Source organism: Pleurodeles waltl, chromosome 2_1, assembly GCF_031143425.1.
Source record: "Pleurodeles waltl isolate 20211129_DDA chromosome 2_1, aPleWal1.hap1.20221129, whole genome shotgun sequence".
In the NCBI taxonomy this organism is placed as follows: Eukaryota; Metazoa; Chordata; class Amphibia; order Caudata; family Salamandridae; genus Pleurodeles; species Pleurodeles waltl.
In genome coordinates, this window is record NC_090438.1 from 91,612,329 (window position 1) to 91,639,032 (window position 26,704).

Here is a 26,704-nt window from a genome sequence, read left to right on the forward strand (position 1 = left end):
GGACATCAATGCTCTGGTTAGCTGAGTTAGCCTACAACAACTCTTTCCACACTTCTACTGGCGTTACACCTTTATTTGGGTTGTTTGGCTATCATCCTCACACTTTGCCCATCACAATTCCTCAAGAAAGCTCTCTCACTCCAGCTGTGTCAGAAACAATTCAACATTTGCATCAAACTCAGAAATCGATTCAACAGCATTTAGAAAAAGCCAAACAAAAATGCAAAAAGCATTATGACAAGAAACATTGTGAGGGACCGCAGTATCAACCGGGTGACAAAGTGTGGCTTTCCACAAAAAATATAGACTTTAAAAGGAAACACATGTTCAACCCTAAATTTATAGGTCTTTACACTGTTCTTCAGCAAATCAATCCTGTGACCTATAAACTACAATTACCAAAATCATTACGGATTCATCCAGTGTTCCATACTTCCCTCTTAAAAAAGGCTGTCCAAAAAATCCGCCCCCATCCAGCTCCTGTTCTAGTACATGGGGAAGAAGAATACGAAGTCAAGAAAGTGTTGGACTCGGAACTGAGAGGGTGTAACCTATGGTACTTAGGCCCATATTTATACTTTTTGATGCAAAACTGCGCCGGCGCAGTTCTGCGTCAAAAATATTACCGCCTTTTGGTGCGCCGTGCGGGCGTCATATTTATACTTTGACGCGCGGCGGCGCAAACAACAGGTGGGAGTCATTATTTTTGACGCACACCGCGGCGTCAAGTCGTAAAGGAAAACGACATTAACGCGGCGGAAATGAATGACTGTGGGTCGATTTACGACACCGCAAACCGGATATGCGCCATATTTTTTTGACGCAATAGCGTCAAAAAAACCAGCGAACACAGCCATTTCACCAGAGGAGAGCCAAAATGGATCCCAGATGCAACTACAGACCCCAGGAAGATGACAGCAGACCAGGAACCAGCCAGGATGTCCCACACAAGAACCAGGACACTGTTAAGAAGAAAAGAAAGTGTTGCTTTAGTGCAGAGGAGCAGGAAATTCTGGTTAAGGAGGTGACAGAACACCAGCACCAACTGTTTGTCACATCAAAGTTGCCAATCAGTAGGAGAGAGGCTATATGGCAACAAATTGTCGACAAGATTAACAGTGTGGCTGAAGTACGCAGAACAGTCATTGAGTGCAAGAAACGCTGGCATGACTGCAAGCGCAGGACCAAGGAAAAGATGGCCAGGAACAGGAAGGCAGCACTGCAGACTAGAGGGGGGAGTCCAGCACACCAGGAGGCCCTGGACCACATGGAGGAGATGGTCGCAGCCACCATCCCTGAGGAGATCGTCACAGGGATTCAAGGACAGGACAGCGCAGACTACCAGGAGACAACACACATACAGGGTAAGTCGCATGGGGAATTAAAATGCACTAATGTCAACTGTGAGCAAGGGGGGATACTGACCACTAAATGCATGGAAGTCATCTAATACATGGAGTAGCATGGGTAAAGGGGCACAGCAGGGGGGCATGACCCGTTCTGAGAAGACCTGGGGCACACCATTTGACAACACCAACAACAGTCCCACGGGGCTTGCTGTCATGCCAACGATGGAGCAAAGGGAAAGCACACGTCAGCCAACATACCCCCTACATTAACTAGGGCCCTATTAACAACCTCTAGCCATACTGACAACTGGAATGTAACTGCGACAACAGGTGCCACTCCCACCTCTGCTCTGTGTGAAGCTCAAGTAGCCAATGGCAGTAACCTCCCCATGGATCATACACACCTAAATTAGGAGGTGAGGATGACAACTGCAACAATCCCCAGAAACAAGACAAAGGCCCCAGTACTCTCAAATGTCAATGCCCATAGTTGTCGCAAACATCAGCCAATGTAAACATCAATAGGAGCTACACAGCACTAAGGACACACCCATGCTGCATATGTCAGGGTCCATCCTGTGCCTGGGTAACAATGCAACATCCCAAATGTCACACTGCTCATACAACAGCATTGAGGGGGGGACACATAGAACTGGTCACTGAAATACACCTGCACAGTCAGAGGAGGAAATAGGACACTGATACGATTATCAGGGCAATCCAATGTAACACACATTCCCCAACATCAGCAGGACACATTACCAATGTCAACATCCATATCAGACCATAACATTGCCATGCATAGGATATGCCACATGTCAATTACATTTAAGTGGATGTGAAAGGTCAGAGATTGGGGCAGGTCAAGATTGTTAAGTGTGCTGCCAGGGCCATCAGAACACCCACAGCCAGTGAAAGGTCTCACCATGAGAATGGATGTACACAGAGGGTCGAGTAGGAAAAGAAGGTGGCAATTCACTATTTGGCATAAACGAACACCTAGAGGCAATGAGGCTGACAAGTCTGATAACTCAATAACATACATGTGACACACAGGTGGGCCATAGGCCTGGAAGAATGCCCATCTGAAGGACTGGAGAACTGAACACAAAACAAGATCACAAAGTGAATTCATCAAAAGGCAGGCATGTCGCATCAAAATTGCCACAACACAGACACACTAATTGTACCCTGTTTCATTGCAGAGGAAGATGGATCTCCTGCCGATATGCCTGTCCCAGATTTCCCTGATGACATGGATGACGAGCCGATAAACATTCCCCTGGAGACTATCCAAAACGTCCTTGACACCCTCCATACCCGACCTTCAGTCACAAGGAGGAGCACAGAACAAGCAGCCATCGCAGAGGATCCACCCACCACCCCAATTGTAAGACCTGCCAGCTCCAATACAGCTGAGGACTCAGACGACACTGGCACCAGCTTTGAGAGAACTGTAGTTGGAGTACAGCGGGAGCTGGCCAAGGAGATGCGGGTGGGGATGAAAACTATGGCAGCCAGCCTTGAGGGGATGCGTTCGTGCATGATGTCATCTGCAGATCAGGCAGCAGCTATGCAAGCCCTAACATCCATACTGCAAGGACTACAAGAAACTGTCAAGGAATTCACCACTGCAGTAAGGGAGTTGCCACAACACCTCGCACCCCAAACCTTCCACTGCATGCATAAATACAATCATGACTCCCTCAGGGCCGACCTGGCTGCCTACCATCGTGATGTGGCTGCTATTCTCAAGAACCAGCAGACCCTCCTTGCTGCAGTACTGCCCTTAAGACCTTCACAGGGAGCAGCGAACTTCGCACTTGTATAGCGCACTACTCACTTGTTAGGGTCTCAAGGCGCTGTACACATACCACTGTGGAACCCCTCCTGGCTTTTCCCTGTGAGGTGCCCACTCCTGGGCAACCTCCAAGGTGAAGCCAGGCATCCCAGCGCTGTTGGGGCCGTTGTGGGGATTAAGCAAGCTATTGCCCAGAGTTACAGAGTGGGACCCATGAATTAGATTAGGCACCGATGCGAGAATTATCAGGTCTGAGGAAATTGAGTCCAAGACCCGCCGAGGTGGGAATTGAACCCTGGTCCCGGGCCAGATTTCTGTATCAGGGTCTGCCGCTCTAACCATTGAGCCACACTTCTCCACTCGGCCGGGATGTCTGACTCCACGTCTTCTAACACTGAGGTGTGTGTTGCCCCTTCACAACAAAAAAACAACAAGGACAAAGCAGGCAACACACACATCAGAAGAAGAAGACATGGAACAGATCACATTCACAAGGAAAATGACCCAGAAGCACTAGTCCCTGCCACATGGCCCACATTTACCAAGGTCCTGCGCATTGTAACTTGCCAGTCTTGCAACAACTTTACTCGAGCACTGTTCTGCAAACCACTGTACATCTTGTCACCCAGCCCAGTGATTGTCTCTCTCCTACTCATTACTAAATCCTGTCCCTCTGGACTGTCTGAAACATCAACCCCAGCATGTCAAAAGCATTTCCATAACCCCTTGTGTTGGATCCCAATTTAAAATGTCACTATAATGGACTCACAATCATGGACAATGTACAGATAGCACTACAGCACGTTTCAATAAATAGCACTTACACAACAAATCTGTCTCTGGGTAATGTGACATATCAACTGTGAAGTAGATAACTGAAATGTGCCTACTGTCAAATTACGTAGCTTGTCAATACAACTGTCCTGATAATATGTAGTCAGAGAAATCTGCACAGTGCCCATGATTGCATCATACTCTGCCCTTCCTGAGGGACAAATCGGATGAAGTGAGAAACCATACACCACCATGCTGTGTTGGACAGAAGAATGCTTCCTCAGGGGATAACTAAGTCATCAAATAGTGGACGCAAAATGTTGTAAACATGCAAAAATAACACAATAAACATGCCACACTAATCTAAGTAAACACTAAAAAAACTGCACAAATGAAGCTGTCTGAGTTAACATACAAATAGGTAATCATGCCGAACTGTGTCACAAATGATGTATGAGGGTCATGAAGACAAGAATACAAGATTGCCAATGAGAACTCATCTTAGAAGGGTGTGCATGATCATCACACTGCAGTCAGACCTAAAGCTGTTTCCCCAATATCAAGTCTGGAAGCACTGTTAGTGACTTTGAAAACACACTTATCAACAGAAACACATTGGGATCCATATTAACTGTGATTGGTGGTTGCAACGAAGGGTCAACACTTTGCAAGGTAGCTCTGGGCTAGCTGCCAATCGTACAGCTCAGTTGGGATTTGTTTGTAGCATAGGACACAGATGTTATAGTACCAAATTGATGTACACTGAATCCAAACCCATGATCAAGTACCATTCAACACATACTATTAAGGGGTAACCAAATATTTATTAAATGCTAATCACAGATGATGAAACTGAGGGAAAAATCTTACCTACCCTAATCTACCCTGACTACTCATTACCCACAACTGTCCCTAACTAACCTAAGCTACACTTACTTATCACATGTAACAAAACGTTCTAAACATCTACCCCCCACCCCCCTTATGAGACGGGACACATGGAGGACAACACATACTAACCTAAACACATACTATACTATCCTATACAAATATATATATATAGATATATATATTTATTTTTTTTAACACACAAGAACCCCAACATAGCCCCCCACCCACCCACACACTTAATAAGTAAAAATATAAAGAATGAGGAACCTCACCCCCGCCCACTAACACTAACTAAACTAACAGCCTATACTAACCTAACACTAAGCCCCCTAAGCCCACTAACTATAAGAACAAGGAAAGAGGAGGGAGGGGAGGGAATCATGTCCATCAAAAAAGTGTCTAGAGGTTGGCCCTCCGGAGGATCCTCTTAATGGACTTAACCCGCCGGTTAATGTGCCGCACGTCCCGGCTCAGGTGGCTCAACTTGCGCAGCACTTTGTCCATCTTATGTTCCATTCGGTTGAAGGCTGCAGGGTCAACAGATGGAGCAGTGGCAGTCTGGGTACCAGTGGAGGAGGTCTGTGTGAGTGTGGTGCCAGGCCTAGTGGGCTGTCCTGCACCAGTGGCAATGCTGGGGCCAGGAAGTCCAGCAGATGTTGGACCAACAGTGGCAGCTGTGGGTGGGGCCACCTGGCTCGTATTGGTGGTTGTGCTGGTGGTGGCTGTGGTGGGCAAAGTAGGCCCACCCTGTGGGAAGGCTCTCCATGCCCCGGAGGCCCGTTCATGGCGATATCGCCGACCCATCCTCCGGAACCCCGACTCCACCAGCAGGATGTGCTGATATTGCATGGCCCGGCGCTGAAATTCACGGACCTGGTCTGGAGTCATGTTAGCAGCTGTGAAGACAAATGCAGATATTCTACATTAGTAACTTCATTGTGTGAAATGGCACATCACGTTAATCAGACATTACATCTACTGTACTTGTAACAGCTCATATCACAATACAGAGCATTGAATGTCCCTGAGGAAGTATATGGCAGGCCAGACTACAAAGGTCACATCACACAAAGCACATCCATAACCTACAAGATGGGTAATAACTGGCTTTGACTTGCAATCTGAGTTCTGCCAGTTATCATCTAAGAATCATGCTGCATATCCTCCGCCAAGACCTGGGCTACAAATGTCAGTGTACGGAAAGCAAAACTAAAGCCACATGGTCTGCAAGTTGTAACTGGACTTGCCAGTATAGTACCAAGTGCCAAACCTGAGTGTGTATACTAGTATGCAACCAAACCGTCACTTATTCACATGTATGTGTAACATACTCGTAGCATCAGTACTAGGTACCCCATTCACAAACCCATGGCCGTGTTTGAGGGGGGCGGTGGATACACAACTATAAATTGCCAACAACATGTACACCGAGGAGTGTATAGGAAACTCCACACATGTTTGTCTCTACAGACACACCACAGGTAAGGTCTATCTACAATTAGGAGTCAGCAAACCCTAGAGCACTCATAGGGTCAGACATGTCAGGAAATGCAGAACTTGATACACAACATATACTTCCAGTGAAGCCTGACTTACATCAGACACAGAGTTGCTAGAACACCCATGATCATGAATTTAATGCACACCTAGGCCATTGCACTCAGGTTCCACAGACTTGTTGCACTACATGTGGAAGTACATGCTGCTAAGAAGTTCTACCTACTGTTTCAAAATAATGTAGGTAAATAGGGAAGCAGATGTCTATTGGAAAGCTATTTGCTGTACCAATCTTAGAGAATGTGGGTCTGACAGGCTGACTAAATTGGGGCTGACTTCCATTGCGACTCTTGGTGATACAAGTGTCATATACATGACTAACCCCTGTACTCACAGTGGAGCCTACAGGGATGTCCTACAATCCCTACATGATACCATTGGATACGCATTGGCAAACTCAAAACATGTGAGAACTGCATTCCCACTCATGGAACAAGAGAAAAGCTTGCCCAACGCATCACACCTTGCTATGCGTCCAACTCACACGAGTCCATAACCAGCAAACACAACACATAACAGACATATCAACACTTACTGGAGTGGTCGGGGTCCTCAAATGTCGCCTCCTCTCCCACAGTGTAGGGTGCTGGTCCACCTGTAATGTATGGAAGGAAGAAATGTGCTCAAAATCTGTGCACAGTGCAACAATTTCATAAACATTTACAATGTGTAGGCTGAATAAGGAAAGGCAGCCATTCAGACATGATGGTACTGCATCTGATATATCACGGCCAACTTGTACATAGCATAGGTCTCCTGTGACAGTTACACACATATCTGCACACATACAATCGCCCTAACTATCATGTGGTTGCAAACATGCCCCATAATTGGTGAGCACAAAAAAATATGGAGTGTAATCGTCTCATCATGTGCATCCAAGAGAGACATCCAAAGCCTGGTTACTTGAGGACTGCATTACCAGTCAAACATGCCTTGTGGCCATGACACATTTATTGCACATAGGCCCAATGTACAGAGGGAGGGGCAGGGACTTTTGTAAGCCATCCTGTTGTTACAGTATAGTCAATTGATGTGGCCCAGCCATGGTGATTTGCACCAACCATGGAGATGTGAGGCCATGTGCATACACTTGGACTGCCATCCATATTTGGATTGTGGCTCAACTAATTCCAACAAACATCTTAAGATGTTACCTGAGGGCACCTTACACCTTTTTTACAATGTTTTCAAATCAAGAACTGACATGTATTCAAAAAGATCAAGGAACACAATAATCCCACACATTCATAGTACTTCTGTGAACGCTTTCCTTCCACACTCACCAGACTCACATGAGACATATGTCTGAGCCACTTTGCTATTATCAATTGACGCAAAGGCAGCACTCATTTTCAGCATCATGTAGTGATTCTAAAGTCAGTCTAGCAATTGCGTCAACATAGTTGGCCTAAATGTTGGTACATCTGTACTTCTCTGTCAATAGTACCCTATATAGACATGATTGGCTCATATTTTGTTAGCTGTTCTGACAAAAAGGCCGCACCAATTTCCTTCATGGAAAAGTAACCTGTAAGTTTGCTGTGCACGTGCTACCTGACACCTAGCAATTGTGATCCTTGCCATAGTGCATCAATGATCCCCTTATATTTCCACAGCATTGCACACAGTCAGCAAGTTAGCTGGCAGACATTGTACTAATCCCCTGATGTCACAACAGAGCATTTAATCGTGCACATTAACATGATTTGTACTCACCAACAGTGCCACCAATCATGATTCCCAGGTGGTCCAAGAGATCCTGCTCCCTGGTGATGAGGTCAGCCCACCGGTGCTTCAGCTGGTGGTCACTCCTCTGGCTGGCATACACACGCTGCAGGTGATGCAGCACCTTTCCCCACCGGATTCTGCGCGCCTCTGTCAGATACCCCTGTATCACCCTGCCCCCTGCCTGGATCATGAGCGGCAAGAAATGCGTCACAAGCCAGATGAAGCCCCCCAACTCCTCTTCCCCCATCCTGCCAAGACGTGGCCTACCAGACATACTTATAAGTGAAATGGAATAGGGGTAAAAGAAATAGAAAGGGGAAAAGGGGGAAAGTAGGGGTACAAAGACAGCAAAAAAAGTAAACCTAAACACTAAAAGTAAACAAACTAACACTACCCACAACAGACTCCCACAAAGAAGAAAAACACAAGATAAATGGACAAATGTAGACAAAACACAGTAGTACAGTATACACCAACAATGTTTATTTCACAAATTGGCAATATAGATAGCACACAGGACAAAAACAGCACAAAATCTCAGGACAACACTCTCTACACAGCCACACAGTCTAGAAGGATCATAGACTGCAAAGTGAAAGTGAAAGTACACCCACTGTACATAATCTGTAAACAGGATATCCTATTACATCACTTCCTGTATGAAAAGTCCCGCCTTTTTCGCGTTATGCGTCATTTTTTGTTGCACAAAACTGTATTTGCGTCATTTTTTTTTAACGCACAGACGTGAATATTAACCCGCATCCACATAATGATACATGGACTGTACAAATATCTGGATGCAGGCTAAATTTCACTCCTGTGCGCCAAAAAAAATGACGCAAATACAGTTTTGGTTGTCAAAAAATGACGCACAACGCTAGGGACGTCAAAATTACAGTGCATTAACTGGTTTGGAGGCATTTTTACTTGTTTTTTGGTTATTTTACATTTGGGACACATCAGAGATTGGCTAATTGAAGACAGTATGGTGTTGATGGTGTATGTTCACATGTGTGACATCATACTGCAGCGGAACATGATCCACTACTCCCTTCACAGTATTCTTACAGTTGGCTGATGCAATAGATGGTCATAAGTGTGGCCTACATATATGTGTTGCACAAATTGGGCATGTTTGGCATAAGGAGAGGATAGCAATGTGACGCACATATGTACAATACCTAAATGCCTTTGGCTCAAATTGTGTGCTTTGACAACTAATGTGTTGGTTGACCAAGTGCGTGTGTATCACATGAAGCATAATTGTACATATGGTTGTATGAATGTGACGTCCATGTGTCCAATCCTTAGATGCAAGTCATATTGGAAATGAGCGAGGGCATGTGTTAGTCATACATGTAACAACACCCGTAAAGTGTACTTCCAAGTTTTAGGGTCACGTAGACACCACATGTGACATAGCATGCACCAGATGGATGGCAGACGCTTGTTCATGTCAATGGTCCACATTTTCTACATCCTATGTACTAGAGTATTGGTAAGAGCTTCCTAGGCACTACTTGGAGAATCCCACAGTGAGTCATACACATGCATTGAGGAAGTGGGTACCATGTTGTTTGCACAGACAGACAAGGGTGAATCTCACATGTATGATGACATCACAGTTGAGGCCATAGAAGTGAGTCCCAACTATCAAGTGGCTGTGGTGGACCAGCATACAAGACAGCACGTGTCCACTTATTTCCAGTGATCAATTGCACATAGGTGTCTTGTTCATGTGTGTGGTCCAATGATGATCCTGTATATTTTTTGGGGTGTAATTTGTCACAGTTCGGTCCAGGACTCATCATGAGTCAGTGGCAGCTATTCCTGTATCTACTGAGTATCCTTGGTTGATCAATGTGAGTAAAGTAGATGTGGACATGTGAACCAACATGTGGATGGTCCCATCCTGTCACTAAAGACGTGTAATGAGACAGTCAACAGGGCAACCTTGGTGTGCTGAGTGAGATAATGTCTCATGGGTCATGTTCCGGCAGGTGTCATTACAACATTTGTACACAGGTTGGCCTCTGCACTTCCCACTGCATCTGGGAACATCATAGCCTCTGTGCTGATTATTCTCGCAGCTATTCACCACACACGGCCCATCACTATGTTGCGCGCACTGTGATTCTGTGTGTGAACTGTCATGGTCCTGACATTTGTGTATTATTCTTGGACATTATCAGAGGTTGCTGGTTGTGCTGAAAGCCCGATAACCAATCCCTGCCTACGTCCCTGGGACACTGTCACACTTTGTCATTCATGCATAAATGCAACCCAGACAAGAGATGGGCCATGAATTTTGCTTTTCCAAGAGGATGTAACTCAAATGGTACAGTTAATAGGCAGATAATGCTATATAATGTATTTGGGTATGCATGGAAGAAGCCCATGCCCAAAGCCCCTGATGAATGAGAGGTTTGCTAACGCAAGTGTGGTACATATGTAGACACAGGGATACTTTAGTGTGACGCACAGACAGTTGCCAGTCAGGCTGACAGAATGCAAGGTGATTTAGGATCCAGTTACTTGACAAGTTACGTAATCAGTGGTCTGACTGAGACTGTTTGGAGGACAAACTAGACAGTTGACATGTCAAACTGTGTACGTACTGTGTTTTTGAAGGTGACAAATGAACCCAACGGCTGTGTTACACGGCTTAATTAGTATCAATGCTTGATGGTGTATTTGACATAATGGCAACTCCTATGCTGTTCCAGGCATCATGAGGGGCATTGCTTTTTGAAATGGGTGGTGTGCATGGAGGTGATCACAGGTGTGGGCTGCATCTGTTTCTCACCAGTCCTGTAGGTGAGACTTGCATTCTAAGGGCCAACAGACATTTTCACAAGGGGAAGCAATCTACATGTGCTAACAGGGCTTTGAAACTAGAAGACAGTGTATAAATTGACCTGACGTCCTTGCAGTCAGATGTTCTATGACAATGGCATACCATAGGAAAGGGTGTAGCACACTGGTTTGCTAATGTTGGTCTGTGTGTGTAGAGGAGGTAATATCAGGGTACACATCTTAGTATTCCAGGGACCTCTTCCGACAGGTGGGTTGTGACCAGGTGCATGGGTGTGTCAGGAGTTAGGAAATGGGCTGACATGTACATGGAATGTCATGTGCGCAATGCTTGTCATATGTGTGGCACTTGTGCTGACTATGTTCTGCTTCTAGGGAACTCTAGTCACAGATAGTCCTTGCAAAGGGTCTGGTCAGGCATTCCTGTTACTGATGCCAAAGCACATTGACTGCCTCATGTATGAGGCTTGTTTTCCCCTTATTGAGTGATGGTGTCTTAGTTGTGTGCCATATGCTGCGTTGGACCTTGATTTCAACATGTATGTGTGAAATAGTTGTGGTCCTCTGCTATTAGCCTTCAAAGGGGATATGTACATGATATATGTCATTAAAAGTGTGTGTGTATGTGACCATTGTATGTTAGGCATCACATTAGCTCTGGGATGTTCCGTGTCCTACTCAGTATCTCAGCAATGCTCCATGAGACAACACTCTTATTCTGATATGTAAAGATGAAGGTGTGCAAAAAGAAATAGCTAGACCATGATATGGTGATTAGAATAGGTGATTATTTAAATTTGTTAACTAAAGTGGTGAAGGTGATCATATTCAAAAGAAATTATTTACGATCTGTTGCCGACTGCGTATACCAGCGGTCGAGTTCTGTAGTTCCCCCTCCTGTTGCAGGCCAGCATCCTCCTCTTCCTCCTCTTCAGGCATGTGTGGCTCTGGTTCCAGGAGGGGAATGTTTATATTTTGATACAAATGTTGTGCAATATTGCACATGTGAGGATGATCCTACAGACCATCTCCGGGGAATATAGGAGGCTACCACCAATGATGTCGAGGCAGCGGAACCTTGACTTGAGGATGCCAAAGGTCCGCTCGACAATGCTGCGTGTCCTCCTATGGGCGTCGTTGTAGGCACGCTCTGCAGCAGTATTTGGATTGCCAAATGGTGTCATAATCCATGGCTGGATGCCATACCCCTGAACAGCTGCAAGAGAAAATGATTCGGATCATGTTGATGTAGCTGGCACTATTGAAAAGACCTTTCATGGCAGTAGTTGTCTTGTGTTGTCTGTGACACTTTTGTGTACTAATGTGGCATCCTATGCTTGTAGGATGTACCATCTGCATTGTGTTGTTTCCTTGGCTGAACGAGTGTTTGTCTGCTAACCGTTTGTCAGCAGTATGTTTTGGGATTTGCAGTACAGTGTGCCCTCCCTAGCATTGTGACTTGTCATACAGGTGTCCGTGTGTCTTCACTGGGGGTGAGATGATAGTTCCATGCACAGTTAAAATTGACAGTGTTGTTGACACGTTCATATAAATGTACCCTGGACATCCCATACCTTTAGACTTATGCAATGGATTAATGTAAAGGTCATTGGGACACTTACAATTTGCAAGGTGACATTTAGGCAACCACACTCATTGACGTCTTAACATTAGGCTGTACAGTAATTTCCGATGTGTGACAGGTTCAATGGTGACTTAAGAAACATGGCTAGCGATGCCACGACCTCAGTGTGTTCCTGTTCACATGTTGCTGTTGTGGTGTATGTGTTGTGTGTCCTAGACGGTTGCTGTGCAGTGTGTATATAAGTAGGTTTTTGTACTTACCAACAAGTAGTCCATTGCCATACCGTCCATCCTGGAAGTGTTCATTGATGGTGCAGTGACGGAAGATGTATGAGTCATGTACACTCCCAGGATATTTAGCCACAATGTTGGTGATCAATCCCTGGTGATCGACTATGGCCTGCACGTTGATGGAATGTGTGTGCTTCCTGTTGCGGTAGAGGTGTTCAGTTGCAGCAGGTGGCACAAGGCGTACATGTGTGCAGTCGATTGCACCAAGGACGTGTGGGAAGCCACTGATGAGGTAGAACCCCTGGTTTGTTTCCTGCTGCTTCTGCAGTGTGTTAGGGAAGCAGATGTGGCGGGGTGTCAGTCGAATGATGGCATCCAGTACTTTGGGCAAAAGACGGAGAATGATGGTTGTGATATTCCGCCAACCAGGGCACCAGTTGTTTGGAAAGAGCCACTTGCCAGCATATGAAGTACGGCAAGCAGCTTTGTTTCTGTTGGGATGGTGCGGGGTGTCACCAAAGTAGGGACCAACTGCTGTTCAATGTTTCGCAGCAACTGCTGAATGGCCTGCCAGTTCAACCAGTACCTCTGGATGATGTCATGTTCCCTGAGGCCCTGAAGGGTGGTTCTTGGGCGGAATATCCTCTCCTGCCTTCTGCGCTGCCTTTGGGGTCACTGCTGGTGTTGTTGTAGCTGCTGTTGTTGCTGCTGGGCTCTGCGTCTGTGTGCACGCTGGATTAGTATCACCTCCATGGCTCCCTGTTGCTGCTCTGCTGCTCTGCTGTTTGTTCTGTGTGTTCTGATTAAATACAGGTGTGTTTGCCCCATTTTAACGCCTGCCCTGACCCAGGCGTTAATTTTTTACGCAAATCGGCGCAGACGGAGTATAAATATGCCCCTTAATCTCATGGAAAGGTTATGGCCCTGAAAATAATTCATGGGTTTCCGCATCTGATGTTCATGCTCCAGTACTTGTGAGACGCTTTCATAGTCTCAATTCAGACAAGCCAGCCCCTAGAGCGCGCCTGGGAGAGGGGAGTACTGTCAACACCAGGACAATGCGTGCTCTACGGGCATCTAGAATACAAAAACCAAATACTCTCAAGATAATGTAATCTATGCATTGTAATGATATGTTATTGTTTAACCTTTTGCATTGCATAATTCAATCCAAAAGATTCATTTTTAAGGTGCTTATAAATACTGTACATTTGCAATGTATTGCTGCAGGTTTTCAGAGTGAGTCAGGGTGTGGTTCCTTTCCAGGGCCTTCTAGAAGCTTCCCTGCAGCATGCTTGGGTGTGGCTGTGGGCTGGGCCAAAACTCTATAAAAGGGAGTCAGCCCAGCTCCACGTGCTCACTATTCAGAGGTCCCGGTGCAGAGCGGCAGCAACTTCCTGAGCTACTGTTCCGGTGGCCTACCTTGACCTCCAAGGCCTCTGTGCTTCATTCTTCAGTGGTGATTCCTAGTCAGGGCGGTAAGGCGGAGGTTGGGCTGGGCCCCCGACTCCGTATTCGTTGACGCTCTAATTCTTGGGCCTAATTTTGGATGTTAATAACATTTTGCTCCTGCAAGTGTAACTGTGCATTTAAAACTTTTCATGGCATTTGTATGCACGCATTTGAATTGGCAAGACGTGCGATTCTTTTCTTAAGATTAATTTGTGTTATTCATTGTGCGCTACCATTCCTTGACAGTTTCATGGTAGCATTCGAATTGGAAACGCGCGATTCCCTCATGGTGTGTAATTCTTGATATTCACTGTACGCTACCATTTTCTTGGCAGTTCCATGGTGACATCTGAATCGGCAACATGCGCGATTCTTTTCTTGTGTGCCTTTCATGTTATTCATTGTGCGCTACCATTTCGGAGGCATTAAATGGTGGCATTCGAATCGACAAGAAGCGCAATTCTTTTCTTGTGTGCCTTTCATGTTATTCATTTGTGCGCTACCATTTCTTGGCAGTTTCATGGTGGCATTTGAATCGGCACCACGCGCGATTCCTTCCTTGAGTGTCAATTTTTATATTCATTCTACGCTATCATTTCCGAGGCATTTTAATGGTGGCATTCAAATCGGTAAGTCGCACGATTCTCTCCTTGTGTATAAAAGATGTCAATTTCTGTGCGCTACCATTCTAAGACTTTTCCTTGGTAGCATTTTTTAGTTGAGAAGTTGTGTGATTTATTTCCTTGAATATACATTGTGTAATTTCTTGGTGCACAATACTTTATGGTGTTTAGTACACATATAAAAACCTGCAATGTGCGCAAGTTATTTTTCCCATGCTAAAGAAAGTACTTGAATCTGAAAGTTCTATTCAACCTTTTCTTGTCTCCTTCCCAGGTATTTGGTCATCAAAAATCCTAGTCAGTTCTAGAATTATTCTAGGGTTGTTTAATGTTTTCAGAAATGACAAAGCTAAGAGTTATAGCATGGCACTAATTTCATGAGATGTAATTTTGATGTTGTGTTTTAACCTCTTGCTTCCTACAGGTCTCCTTCCCAGCTGTTCCCTTCCTAATCCCCTTTTCCCCGCTTGGACTCTCTTAGACTCTGTGATAAATCTAATCAGAGTATTGGAGCTGTCTAGTGGTGGAAGTGTTGGGAACGTGCACAGACCCCGAGGATCTGGTGACTCTGACAGAATAGTGAGCCCACAAACTATTATCCTCCTGGTTTGTGTATGTTCTCAGCATTGCCACACTGGACGAGCTAGTCAAGGCTATCACCCAGCTCCAGTCAGAAGTGGTATCATCAAAAGATTTGACAAATAGCCTAGCTGAGAGAGTGAGTCAGTTACAGGATAAGGTAGAGAAGAAAGAACAAAGCCCCACAGGTGTGCCTTGGCCAGGTACTTCTTCTCAGACTTCTGGAGGTAATCCGACTAACATCTCTATCAATGTTCCTTCAGCTATTCCTTTAGCTCCCCCAAAACGTTTCTCAGGTGATCCCTTGAAAGCGCAATCTTTCCTAGTTCAAGTGGAATTACACTTCACCTGCAGACCACATACTTTTCCCGATGCCCAGTCCAAAGTGGCTTTCTTGTTGTCATATCTGTCTGGAGATGCAGCTACTTGGGCTATTCCTCTTGTGCTCAAAGATGGTCCCCTGTTGTACAACTGGAGAAATTTTGTTCGTGAATTTGAGCGAGTTTCTGATCGTAGAACTGTAACACTGTCAGCAGATCGTGAACTATTAGACTTACGTCAGGGGAATCAGGACTTAGGGGGTGATTCTGATTCTGGCGGGCGGCGGAGGCCGCCCGCCAGAATTCCGCCCCCATTATACCGCTCCGCGGTCAGAAGACCGCGGAGGGTATTATGAGTTTTTCCCTGGGCTGGCGGGCGGTCTCCAAAAGACCGCCCGCCAGCCCAGGGAAAAACTCCCTTCCCACGAGGATGCCGGCTCGTAATCGAGCCGGCGGAGTGGGAAGGTGCGACGGGTGCAGTGGCACCCGTCGCGTATTTCAGTGTCTGCAAGGCAGACACTGAAATACTTTGCGGGGCCCTCTTACGGGGGCCCCGCGACCCCCCCTACCGCCATCCTGTTCATGGCGGCTTTCCTGCCATGAACAGGATGGCGGTAGGGGGGGTCAGAATCCTCATGGCGGCGGAGCGCGCTCCGCCGCCATGAAGGATTCCCCCGAGCAGCGGTAAGTCGACTTGCCGCTTCTGACCGCGGCTGAACCGCCGCGGTCAGAATGCTCGTGGGAGCACCGCCAGCCTGTTGGCGGTGCTCCCGTGGTCGGCGGCCCTGGCGGCCACCGGCCGCCAGGGTCAGAATGACCCCCTTAGTGTCATATTTAGCCAACTTTAATCGGCTGGTCGCTGAGACATCCTGGCCAGAGGAAAAACAAGCGGCCTTGTTTTACAAGGGACTCAAAGAAGAGTTAAAAGATATCTTGGCGCAAATCGACCCGCAACCCACAGACTGTCAAGAATTAATAAACCTTGTCTTGAGGCTTGACCATCGTTTAACTGAGTGAAGAGGAACGCGTAAAAAGACGGAAAAATATTCTTGGCGTGTTCACGATAACAGAGACTCAAGAAATCTGAAAGAAAGAACGCCTGAACCGATGGAGATTGGAACCATCAGGAGACCTTTGACCAAAGATGAAAAGGACCTACGCAGAAAAAATGGACAATGCCTCTATGGTGGGCGAAAAGGTCATTTCGTCAAAGACTGTTCGATCAAACCAAAGAACAAACTAGGTCCAGTTCAGAAGGTTGCAGCCAATGCATCAGTCGAGTCGGAAAACTAAAACACCCAAGATGCAGAGAAGGGTTGCTCTTGGGTGTCACCGTTGACCCTTCACAATCCAGACATCTCAAATTGGGAATAAGAGTTCAGGTCAAGAAAAAGACCTACTTCAAGAAGGCTCTAGTCGACTCTGGGGCTACCGGAAACTTTGTTGACGCCCAATTGCTTCGTGCATGGGGATCCCATGTATTGAAAAGAAGACCCCAGAAATCAGTCAGGCAGTTGGTGGAAAACTCTTAACTGGAGGTCCAGTAACTCTTCAGACTGTCCCCTTGATAATAATTTGTGAAGGTAAAAATCAAAGAAAGAAACATAAAGAGAAACTTATCCTTGACGTGATCCATGCTCCCCAGTATGGGATCATTCTTGGCTTGCCATGGTTAACTCATCACAATCCAGAGATTAATTGGGCAGAACGAAAGATCGTGTTCTCATCAGTGCTATGTAAAGAACAATGTCTCCAAAGGACCCAAGAATCGGAAGTTTGCAATTCTTACATAGCTACCGCCGCAGAAAAAGAAGTCCAGTTGCCCAAACAGTATTCATCTTATGAAGATGTATTTGATGAGAAGGAGAAGGAAGCAGAAAACTTACCTCCCCATAGATCTTATGACTGTCAAATCGATTTTGTCCCAGGTGCGATACTTCCCAACTGTATTGTGTATGCCCTGTCAGAACATGAAAATCAACATTTACGAAAATATTTGGATCAATTCTTAGAGAATGGTTTCATCCGCCTCTCTAAGTCTCCCACAGCTTCTCCTTTGTTTTTTGTTCCAAAAGCGAATGGAGAGCTTCGAACTTGTATCGACTATAGGGGTTTAAACAAAATCACCATCAAGAACAAATATCCTTTGCCTCTAATTCCGGTCTTACTGGAACAAGTAAAGAAAGCAAAAATCTACACGAAGCTTGATCTTCGAGGCGCTTACCATTTGGTCAGAATGAGAGAGGGTGACGAATGGAAAACGGCATTCAAAACTAGATATGGCCTTTTTGAGTACACCGTCATGCCTTTTGGTCTGTGCAATGCGCCAGCAGCATTTACATTTTTCTTAAATGATGTTCTTAGAGAGTACCTCGATATCTTTGCCATAGTCTACATTGATGACATTTTGATCTACTCAGATGATGAAAACGAACATGTTCAACATGTCAAGAAAATTTTGGCAGCCCTTCGTAAACACCATTTATATTGCAAGCTAACCAAGTGTGATTTTCATGTTACCACAGTTGAGTTTCTAAGGGTCATCCTTACCCCTCAAGGTATGGTGATGGCAGAAAAGAAAGTAAAAGCCATAGCAGATTGGCCCATCCCAAAGACTGTTCGTGATGTACAGTGTTTTCTGGGCTTTGCAAATTTTTACCAGAGGTTCATCAACCATTTTTCCCAGACTGTAGCTCCAATTACTAAGCTATTAAGAAAGAAAGAGAAATTTGTATGGTCCCCAGAAGCCGATCAAGCCTTTTTAACTTTGAAAGGAGCTTTTTCCACTGCCCCAGTTTTGACTCATCCAGACGCGGATCGACCTTTCATAGTGGAAGCTGATGCTTCAGATGTGGCGATAGGAGCCATTTTGTCACAACAAAACAAAGACACTGGTCAGCTTCATCCTGTAGCTTATATGTCCCGGAAGTTGAACGAAGCTGAACGGAACTATGTCATTGCTGAAAAAGAGCTTCTGGCGATTTGTGACGCCTTTAAAGAATGGAGACATCATTTGTTGGGAGCCAAATATACTGGTAAAGATAATCGCAAAGCTGACGCCTTGTCCCAGCAAGAGTCTACCACCTTGCCTGCAGTTCAACCCTCCAGAGCTATCATTGCTCCTGACAAGGTCCTATGTATCATAAAAACAGGAGATTTCTTTGAAGACATCCGCAATTTGTTCACTATTGAAAAATGGCAGACATGGGCCCAAGCAGATCAAAAAAGGTCGATCAAACAAGATTTACCCTTTCATGACGCCCGTTTGTTCGTGTCAACTACCAAACTTCGCAAGATAGTGTTTCATTAGTTGCACGTTATACCTACTGCAGGTCACCCAGGTATTCCTAAAACTCTTGAATTAATCCAACGCTATTTTTGGTGGCCTACCTTAACAAAGGATGTAAAAATTATGGTAAACAACTGTGAAGTCTGTGCTCGCACAAAAACAAGTCATTCAAAACCGAAAGGGTTGTTACACCCACTCCCAACCCCAAGTCGTCCGTGGGAGCACATCTCTTTAGACTTTATTACAGGTCTGCCAGTGGTTCAACAACATTCAGTCATTCTGGTGGTAGTAGATAGTCTCACAAAATATGGACATTTCATTGCCTGTAAGAAATTACCTACCTCTAGTGAACTGGCAACTATCTTACTAAATAGAGTAGTTCGTTATCATGGACTGCCAAATGTGATCCTCTCCGATCGGGGGTCGCAATTTGCCTCCAACCTCTGGAAGACATGGTGTAAAACACTCCAAGTGACATCTACTCTATCTATGAGTCACCATCCTCAAACAGATGGTCAAACGGAGAGACTAAATCAGACTTTGAAGCAATACCTACGTGCCTACGCTGAAAAAGCACCCCATTCTTGGACATCAATGCTCTGGTTAGCTGAGTTAGCCTACAACAACTCTTTCCACACTTCTACTGGCGTTACACCTTTCTTTGGGTTGTTTGGCTATCATCCTCACACTTTGCCCATCACAATTCCTCAAGAAAGCTCTCTCACTCCAGCTGTGTCAGAAACAATTCAACATTTGCATCAAACTCAGAAATCGATTCAACAGCATTTAGAAAAAGCCAAACAAAAATACAAAAAGCATTATGACAAGAAACATTGTGAGGGACCGCAGTATGAACCAGGTGACAAAGTGTGGCTTTCCACAAAAAATATAGACTTTAAAAGGAAACACATGTTCAACCCTAAATTTATAGGTCCTTTCACTGTTCTTCAGCAAATCAATCCTGTGACCTATAAACTACAATTGCCAAAATCATTACGGATTCATCCAGTGTTCCATACTTCCCTCTTAAAAAAGGCTGTCCAAAAAATCTGCCCCCATCCAGCTCCTGTTCTAGTACATGGGGAAGAAGAATACGTAGTCAAGAAAGTGAAAAGGCGTAACCTATGGTACTTAAGCTCATGGAAAGGTTATGGCCCTGAAAATAATTCATGGGTTTCCGCATCTGATGTTCATGCTCCAGTACTTGTGAGACGCTTTCATAGTCTCAATCCAGACAAGCCAGCCCCTAGAGCGCGCCTGGGAGAGGGGAGTACTGTCAACACCAGGACAATGCGCACTCTACGGGCGTCTAGAATGCAAAAACCAAACACTCTCAAGATAATGTAATCTATGCATTGTAATGATATATTATTGTTTAACCTTTTGCATTGCAGAATTCAATCCAAAAGATTCATTTTTAAGGTGCTTATAAATACTGTACATTTGCAATGTATTGCTGCAGGTTTTCAGAGAGAGTCAGGGTGTGGTCCCTTTCCAGGGCCTTCCAGAAGCTTTCCCTGCAGCATGCTTGGGTGTGGCTGTGGGCTGGGCCAAAACTCTACAAAAAGGAGTCAGCCCAGCTCCACGTGCTCACTATTCAGAGGTCCCGGTGCAGAGCAGCAGCAACTTCCTGATCTCCTGTTCTGGTGGCCTACCTTGACCTCCCAGGCCTCTGTGCTTCATTCTTCAGTGGTGATTCCTAGTCAGGGCGGTAAGGCGGAGGTTGGGCTGGGCCCCCGACTCCGTATTCGTTGATGCTCTAATTCTTGGGCCTAATTTTGGATGTTAATAACATTTTGCTCCTGCAAGTGTAACTGTGCATTTAAAACTTTTCATGGCATTTGTATGCACGCATTTGAATCGGCAAGACGTGCAATTCTTTACTTGAGATTAATTTGTGTTATTCATTGTGCGCTACCATTCCTTGACAGTTTCATGGTAGCATTTGAATCGGCAAAGCGTGCGATTCCCTCATGGTGTGTAATTCTTGATATTCACTGTACCCTACCATTTTCTTGGCAGTTCCATGGTGACATCCGAATCGGCAACATGCGTGATTCAACTCTTGTGTGAAATTCTTGGTATTCATTGTGCGCTACCATTTCCGAGGCATTAAATGTTGGCATTCGAATCGGCAAGAAGCGCAATTCTTTTCTTGTGTGCCTTTCATGTTATTCATTGTGCGCTACCATTTCCGAGGCATTAAATGGTGGCATTCGAATCGGCAAGAAGCACGATTCTTTTCTTGTGTGCCTTTCATGTTATTCATTGTGCGCTACCATTTCCGAGGCATTAAATGGTAGCATTCGAATCGGCAAGAAGCGCAATTCTTTTCTTGTGTGCCTTTCATTTTATTCATTTGTGCGCTACCATTTCTTGGCAGTTTCATGGTGGCATTCGAATCGGCAACACATGCGATTCCTTCCTTGAGTGTGAATTTTGATATTCATTGTACGCTATCATTTCCGAGGCATTTTAATGGTGGCATTCGAATCGGCAAGACGCGCGATTTTTTTTCTTGAGAGCTTTTCATGTTATTCATTGTGCGCTACCATTTCTTGGCAGTTTCATGGTGGCATTCGAATCGGCAACACGCGCGATTCCTTCCTTGAGTGTGAATTTTGATATTCATTGTACGCTATCATTTCCGAGGCATTTTAAAGGTGGCATTCGAATTGGCAAGTCGCGCAATTCTTTCCTTGTGTATAAAAGATGTCCATTACTGTGCGTTACCATTCTAAGACTTTTCCTTGGTAGCATTTTTGAGTTGACAAGTTGTGTGATTTATTTCCTTGAATATACATTGTGTAATTTCATGGTGCACAATACTTTATGGTGTTTAGTACACATATAAAAACCTGCAATGTGCGCAAGTTATTTTTCCCATGCTAAAGAAAGTACTTGAATCTGAAAGTTCTATTTAACCTTTTCTTGTCTCCTTCCCAGGTATTTGGTCATCAAAAATCCTAGTCAGTTCTAGAATTATTCTAGGGTTGTTTCATGTTTTCAGAAATGACAAAGCTAAGAGTTATAGCATGGTACTAATTTCATGAGATGTAATTTTGATGTTGTGTTTTAACCTCTTGCTTCCTACAGGTCTCCTTCCCAGCTGTTCCCTTCCTAATCCCCTTTTCCACGCTTGGACTCTCTTAGACTCTGTGATAAATCTAATCAGAGTATTGGAGCTGTCTAGTGGTGGAAGTGTTGGGAACGTGCACAGACCCCGAGGATCTGGTGACTCTGACACAGATGCAGTTTTGGAGGAGGTCTTGCTGGGTCGGTCGTGCTTTTTGGCCGTGCCGCTTGCTGGCACCCTCTTCACCTTGGCAGGTGGCGGAATGGGTTGGTCCTTCGCAGGGGTCCCTGGCACACTGGCAGCCCTGACGGGTGCGCCCTTTGATCCCCTGGGACTTGCAGGCACCACCGTCTTTCTGCTGAGTTTGGGTGAAGGTGCATGGGCTGGATGTTGTGAGGTGGATGGCTGTTGGGTGGGTGCTTGCTTTTGTGTACTTTGGGAGGACGGGTCACAGACACACTGGAAATGGACACAGGGGACGTGTGCATGGTTGTGGGGGTGGTGACTGCTCGTGAGGTCTGTGTTGTGATGGGCGTGGTGGTGATGGAGGTAGTGGATGAGGATGTAGTGCATGCAGGTGTGATTGGAGACGAGACTGGGAGGGAGGTGGACGAAGAGGAGGAGGGGGACATGGTGGAGGCAGTGGATGTTGGTGTGTCTGCATGGGCATGGTGCTTGTGTGAATGCCTGTGAGATGAGGTGTGGTGCTTATGTTTGCCTGAGCCACTTTTGTGTGTTGATTTGGGTGAATGCTGGTCTGAAGGTGTGCTTGGGATAGGCTGAGGTTGAGGGGATTGGGACTGGGTAGAGGAAGTTGGAGGGGGAGGCTAGACACAGGGACAATGGCTGCCATCAGTGCTGAGGGCAGAGCCTGAAATGCTCTCTGTTGGGCTGCCACGCCAGAGTGAATGCCCTCCAGGTATGCATTTATTTGTTGCAAATGCCTCTCGACACCCTGGATGGCATTCAGAATGGTTGACAGCCCAACTGTGAGGGATCTCAGGAGATCAATAGCCTCCTCACTGAGGGCAGCCGGGCTGACTGGGGCAGGGCCTGAGGTGCCTGGGGCGAAGGAGATGCCAACCCTCCTGGGTGAGCGGGCGCGGGAAACACGCTTCGGGGCTGCTGGGAAGGCGGTGCTGGTAGGGGGGTTGGCGGCTGTACCTGTTGTTGGGGTGGGCACAGAGGTGTCTGCCACCGCCAGGGAGCTTCCATCAGAGGAGGAGTCGCTATCACTGGTCTCCCCTCCTGTCACTGTCTTGGTGCTCTCCTCTCCCTCCGTCCCACTGGTGCCTTCACCCTCAGTGGATTCGCCCTCAAGGGCCATGTGGGATGCAGCTCCCTCCATCGCCAGTGCCTCTGCTCCTCCGCCAGATGATGCTAATGCACACAAGGACAGGGCAACAAAACAAAAAGGGGGGGGAGACAGAGGATGCACTTGGTCAATGCCAGCAACAACACTACAGTTGGCGTACAGAACACACAGGGAGCTGCCCTATGCACTAGGCCACGCCCAACCAGTCACTAAGGTAGTCACAAGCCCATGGGGTACAATGGCTAACGCCAGCATCTACACACCTGACACCCACAGGACCCTGCCCAGTAGTATATGCCCACTTACACCATCTGGTTTGGAGTGCTTCTAAGCCTGCACACAAGGGATCTACCCTGCCATTATCACCCTGGCCTAGGGTCACCCACAGCCCACATACCCCACCCAGCTACCTCCTAAAGCTCGCAAAGTCAGGAATCAGAATCTGTACTCACCTCCTTGTGGCTGCTGTGATGCCCTCAAGCGCCCATCTAACTCCAGATAGGCCACCGCCAGGATGCGGAACATCAGGGGGGTCAGGGTGCGACAGGCACCCCTTCCACGTTAGGAGGCCAGCCCCAGCTGGGCCTGCGCCGTTTTCTTCGTTCAGCGGTGCAGCTCCTCCCATCGCTTGCGGCAATGGGTGCTCCGCCTGTGATAGACCCCCAGGGCTGCACCTCCTTGGCGATGGCACGACAAATACCCTTTTTCTGGTGGGCGATGACCTAGAGGGAAAAGACAGGAGGAGAGGAAATTACTCACCCGTCCAGACCGGCATACTCATTGACCCCCAGTTCCCACCCATGCCCTGACGCACATACACTGACCACCTCTCATGCAGCACTCAGGCCAGGATGCCTCAACACCCCCCAACATGTGGCTTACGTCCACACCACTCCAAACATGTATTGCCCACACATCATGCTCTCAGTGTACTCACCTGTTTGTCTGGAGGACCGTAGAGTAACGTGTACTGAGGTAGGACCCCGTCCACCAGTTTCTCCAACTCATCAGCATTGAAGGCCGGGGCCCTTTCCCCAGACACTGTAGCCATTGTTGCTTCCAGACTTGCAGTGTATGTCCTCTCCTGTTGACGGTCAGGTAGCAAGTGAGTGAGTAGTTAGAAAATGGTGGTCATGTCCGCGGCGGTGCGTACCGTCACCGCCAGCGCACATCGCCATTGGCTCCCGTAACCCATAGGGCCCAATGATAACCAATGCAAAGTTGTGGGGCGGTCATCGACCGCCTACCGCGACAGCGCACAACGCCAGCGCAATTACCTCATTTCCACTTGTCCTTCCTCACAGGTCTGGCAGCCGCCATTTCAGGGGGGGACATGGCATGGCACCTAACTGCATCACAGCAGACATTGGCCCATAAACTGACTCTCGACTTCACATACTGCTTCTGTGACCTAACTTCAGCAACAGTTGTGCATTCTATGTGGAAATATGACCTTCTGTTCACCGTTCTCCTCCATAGGCTACAACCGCTGAGGCAGATGATGAGATGGCGGCATCCTCCGGTGTACAGACCCCTGGTGGACCTGTCAACAATGGAGAACAGACACATTATCATCACATACAGACTTGATTGTGCCACAATTCAAGAGCTGTGTGCCCAATTGGAGCCAGACCTGATGTCAGCTATCCGCCAGCCCACAGGAATACCCCCTCTAGTGCAGGTTCTGTCAGTGCTTCATTTCCTGGCAAGTGGTTCATTTTAAACTACAGTGGCCATGGCATCAGGAATGTCTCAGCCAATGTTCTCCAACGTGTTGACCAGAGTGTTGTCTGCCCTGCTGAATCACATGTGCAGCTACATCGTATTCCCCCAGGTGGAGGAATTGGCCACAGTGAAAGCTGACTTCTATGCCCTGGGACATATCCCCAACATCATTGGTGCCATTGATGTTACACATGTGGCATTTGTTACCCCCCACCCCCGGAGAAATGAACAGGTTTACAGGAATAGAAAAAGCTATCACTCAATGAATGTGCAGATGGTGTGTTTGGCAGACCAGTACATCTCCCATGTGAATGCCAAAAATTCTGGCTCTGTGCATGACGCCTATATCTTGAGGAATAGCAGCATCCCTTATGTGATGGGCCAACGCCAGAGGCATCGGGTGTGGCTAATAGGTGAGCCCAAGGTCCCCACCCAGTATAAGTAGGTGTCTGGGTATGGGGTTGTCCCTAAGGGTTAGTGTGTGTCTAACAGTTGCCCCTCGATATTTGCAGGTGACTTTGGTTACCCCAACCTCTCATGGCTACTGACCCCAGTGAGGAATGCCAGGACAAGGGCAGAGGAACATTACAATGGGGCACATGGGTGTACAAGGAGGATTATTGAGAGAACCTTCGGCCTCCTGAAGGCCAGGTTCCAGTGCCTCCATCTGACAGGTGGATCCCTGTACTACTCACCCAAGAAGGTGTGCCAGATCATCGTGGCATGCTGTATGTTGCACAACCTGGCCTTGAGGCGTCAGGTGCCTTTTCTGCAGGAGGATGAGCCTGGAGATGGTCTTGCGGCAGCTGTGGAGCCTGTGGACAGTGAGGAAGAGGAAGCAGATGAAGAAGATGTGGACACTAGAACAAACATTATACAGCATTACTTCCAGTGACACACAGGTATGAGACTGTAACTCAACTTTACTTTTCAGTATTGTACATGGAAGCCTCTTACCCTCTGTCTGTGGACACTGACTGTACCCTTTGGATTCTCTATTCTCAAATCTGTGTGCCCCATTCTGGCTCCTGCTATACGTACTGCTGCCCACCAAAGGTCATCCTGTAGTACATTTCACTGTACATATACATTGCAATGCTTTGATAATGTTGTACTAATACATTAATCGATTCATGACACTGACTCCAATATGGTATTTGTTTCAAGGGTGTTTATTTTTGTGCCAATAAGTATGGGGGTATGTGCAAGGGGCTAGGGTGATAGTGGAGGAATGTCCAGTTAGAGTCCAGTCTATTGGTATCACAGGTGCATTGTCCAAGGGGACATAGGAAGTGGAGCAATGTCAGTTCAAGATGGACAGGGTGACATGGTGGGACAGAAGGGTGACAATCAGGAGGGTCTTATTTCCTGGCGGGGGTCTTGGCAATGTTCTCTGTCTTCTGCCTGGATCGCAGGGACCGTTTGAGGGGTGGTTCTCCTTCTGCAGGGGGTGGGGTGCTGGTGGCCTGTTGGTCCTGTGGTGGGGCCTCCTGTCCACTAGCGCCAGCGGAGGTGGAAGGCTGTTCCTCGGTTTGGCTAGTGTCAGGCACCCGTTGTTGTGCCACTGCCTCCCTCATGGTCTTGCCCATGTCA

At 46.7% G+C, this 26,704-nt stretch overlaps 1 protein-coding gene across 1 annotated transcript in view; it reads left to right on the forward strand.

The window, feature by feature from the left end:
• The first annotated feature begins 2,577 nt into the window (after positions 1-2,577).
• Positions 2,578-26,704, forward strand: part of LOC138259373 (uncharacterized) — a 117,208-nt gene continuing 93,081 nt past the window's right edge. Inside the window, exon 1 of the mRNA XM_069207070.1 lies at positions 2,578-2,739. Within this exon, the coding sequence (XP_069063171.1) occupies positions 2,578-2,739 (162 nt within the window). The remainder of the gene's footprint in view (positions 2,740-26,704) is intronic.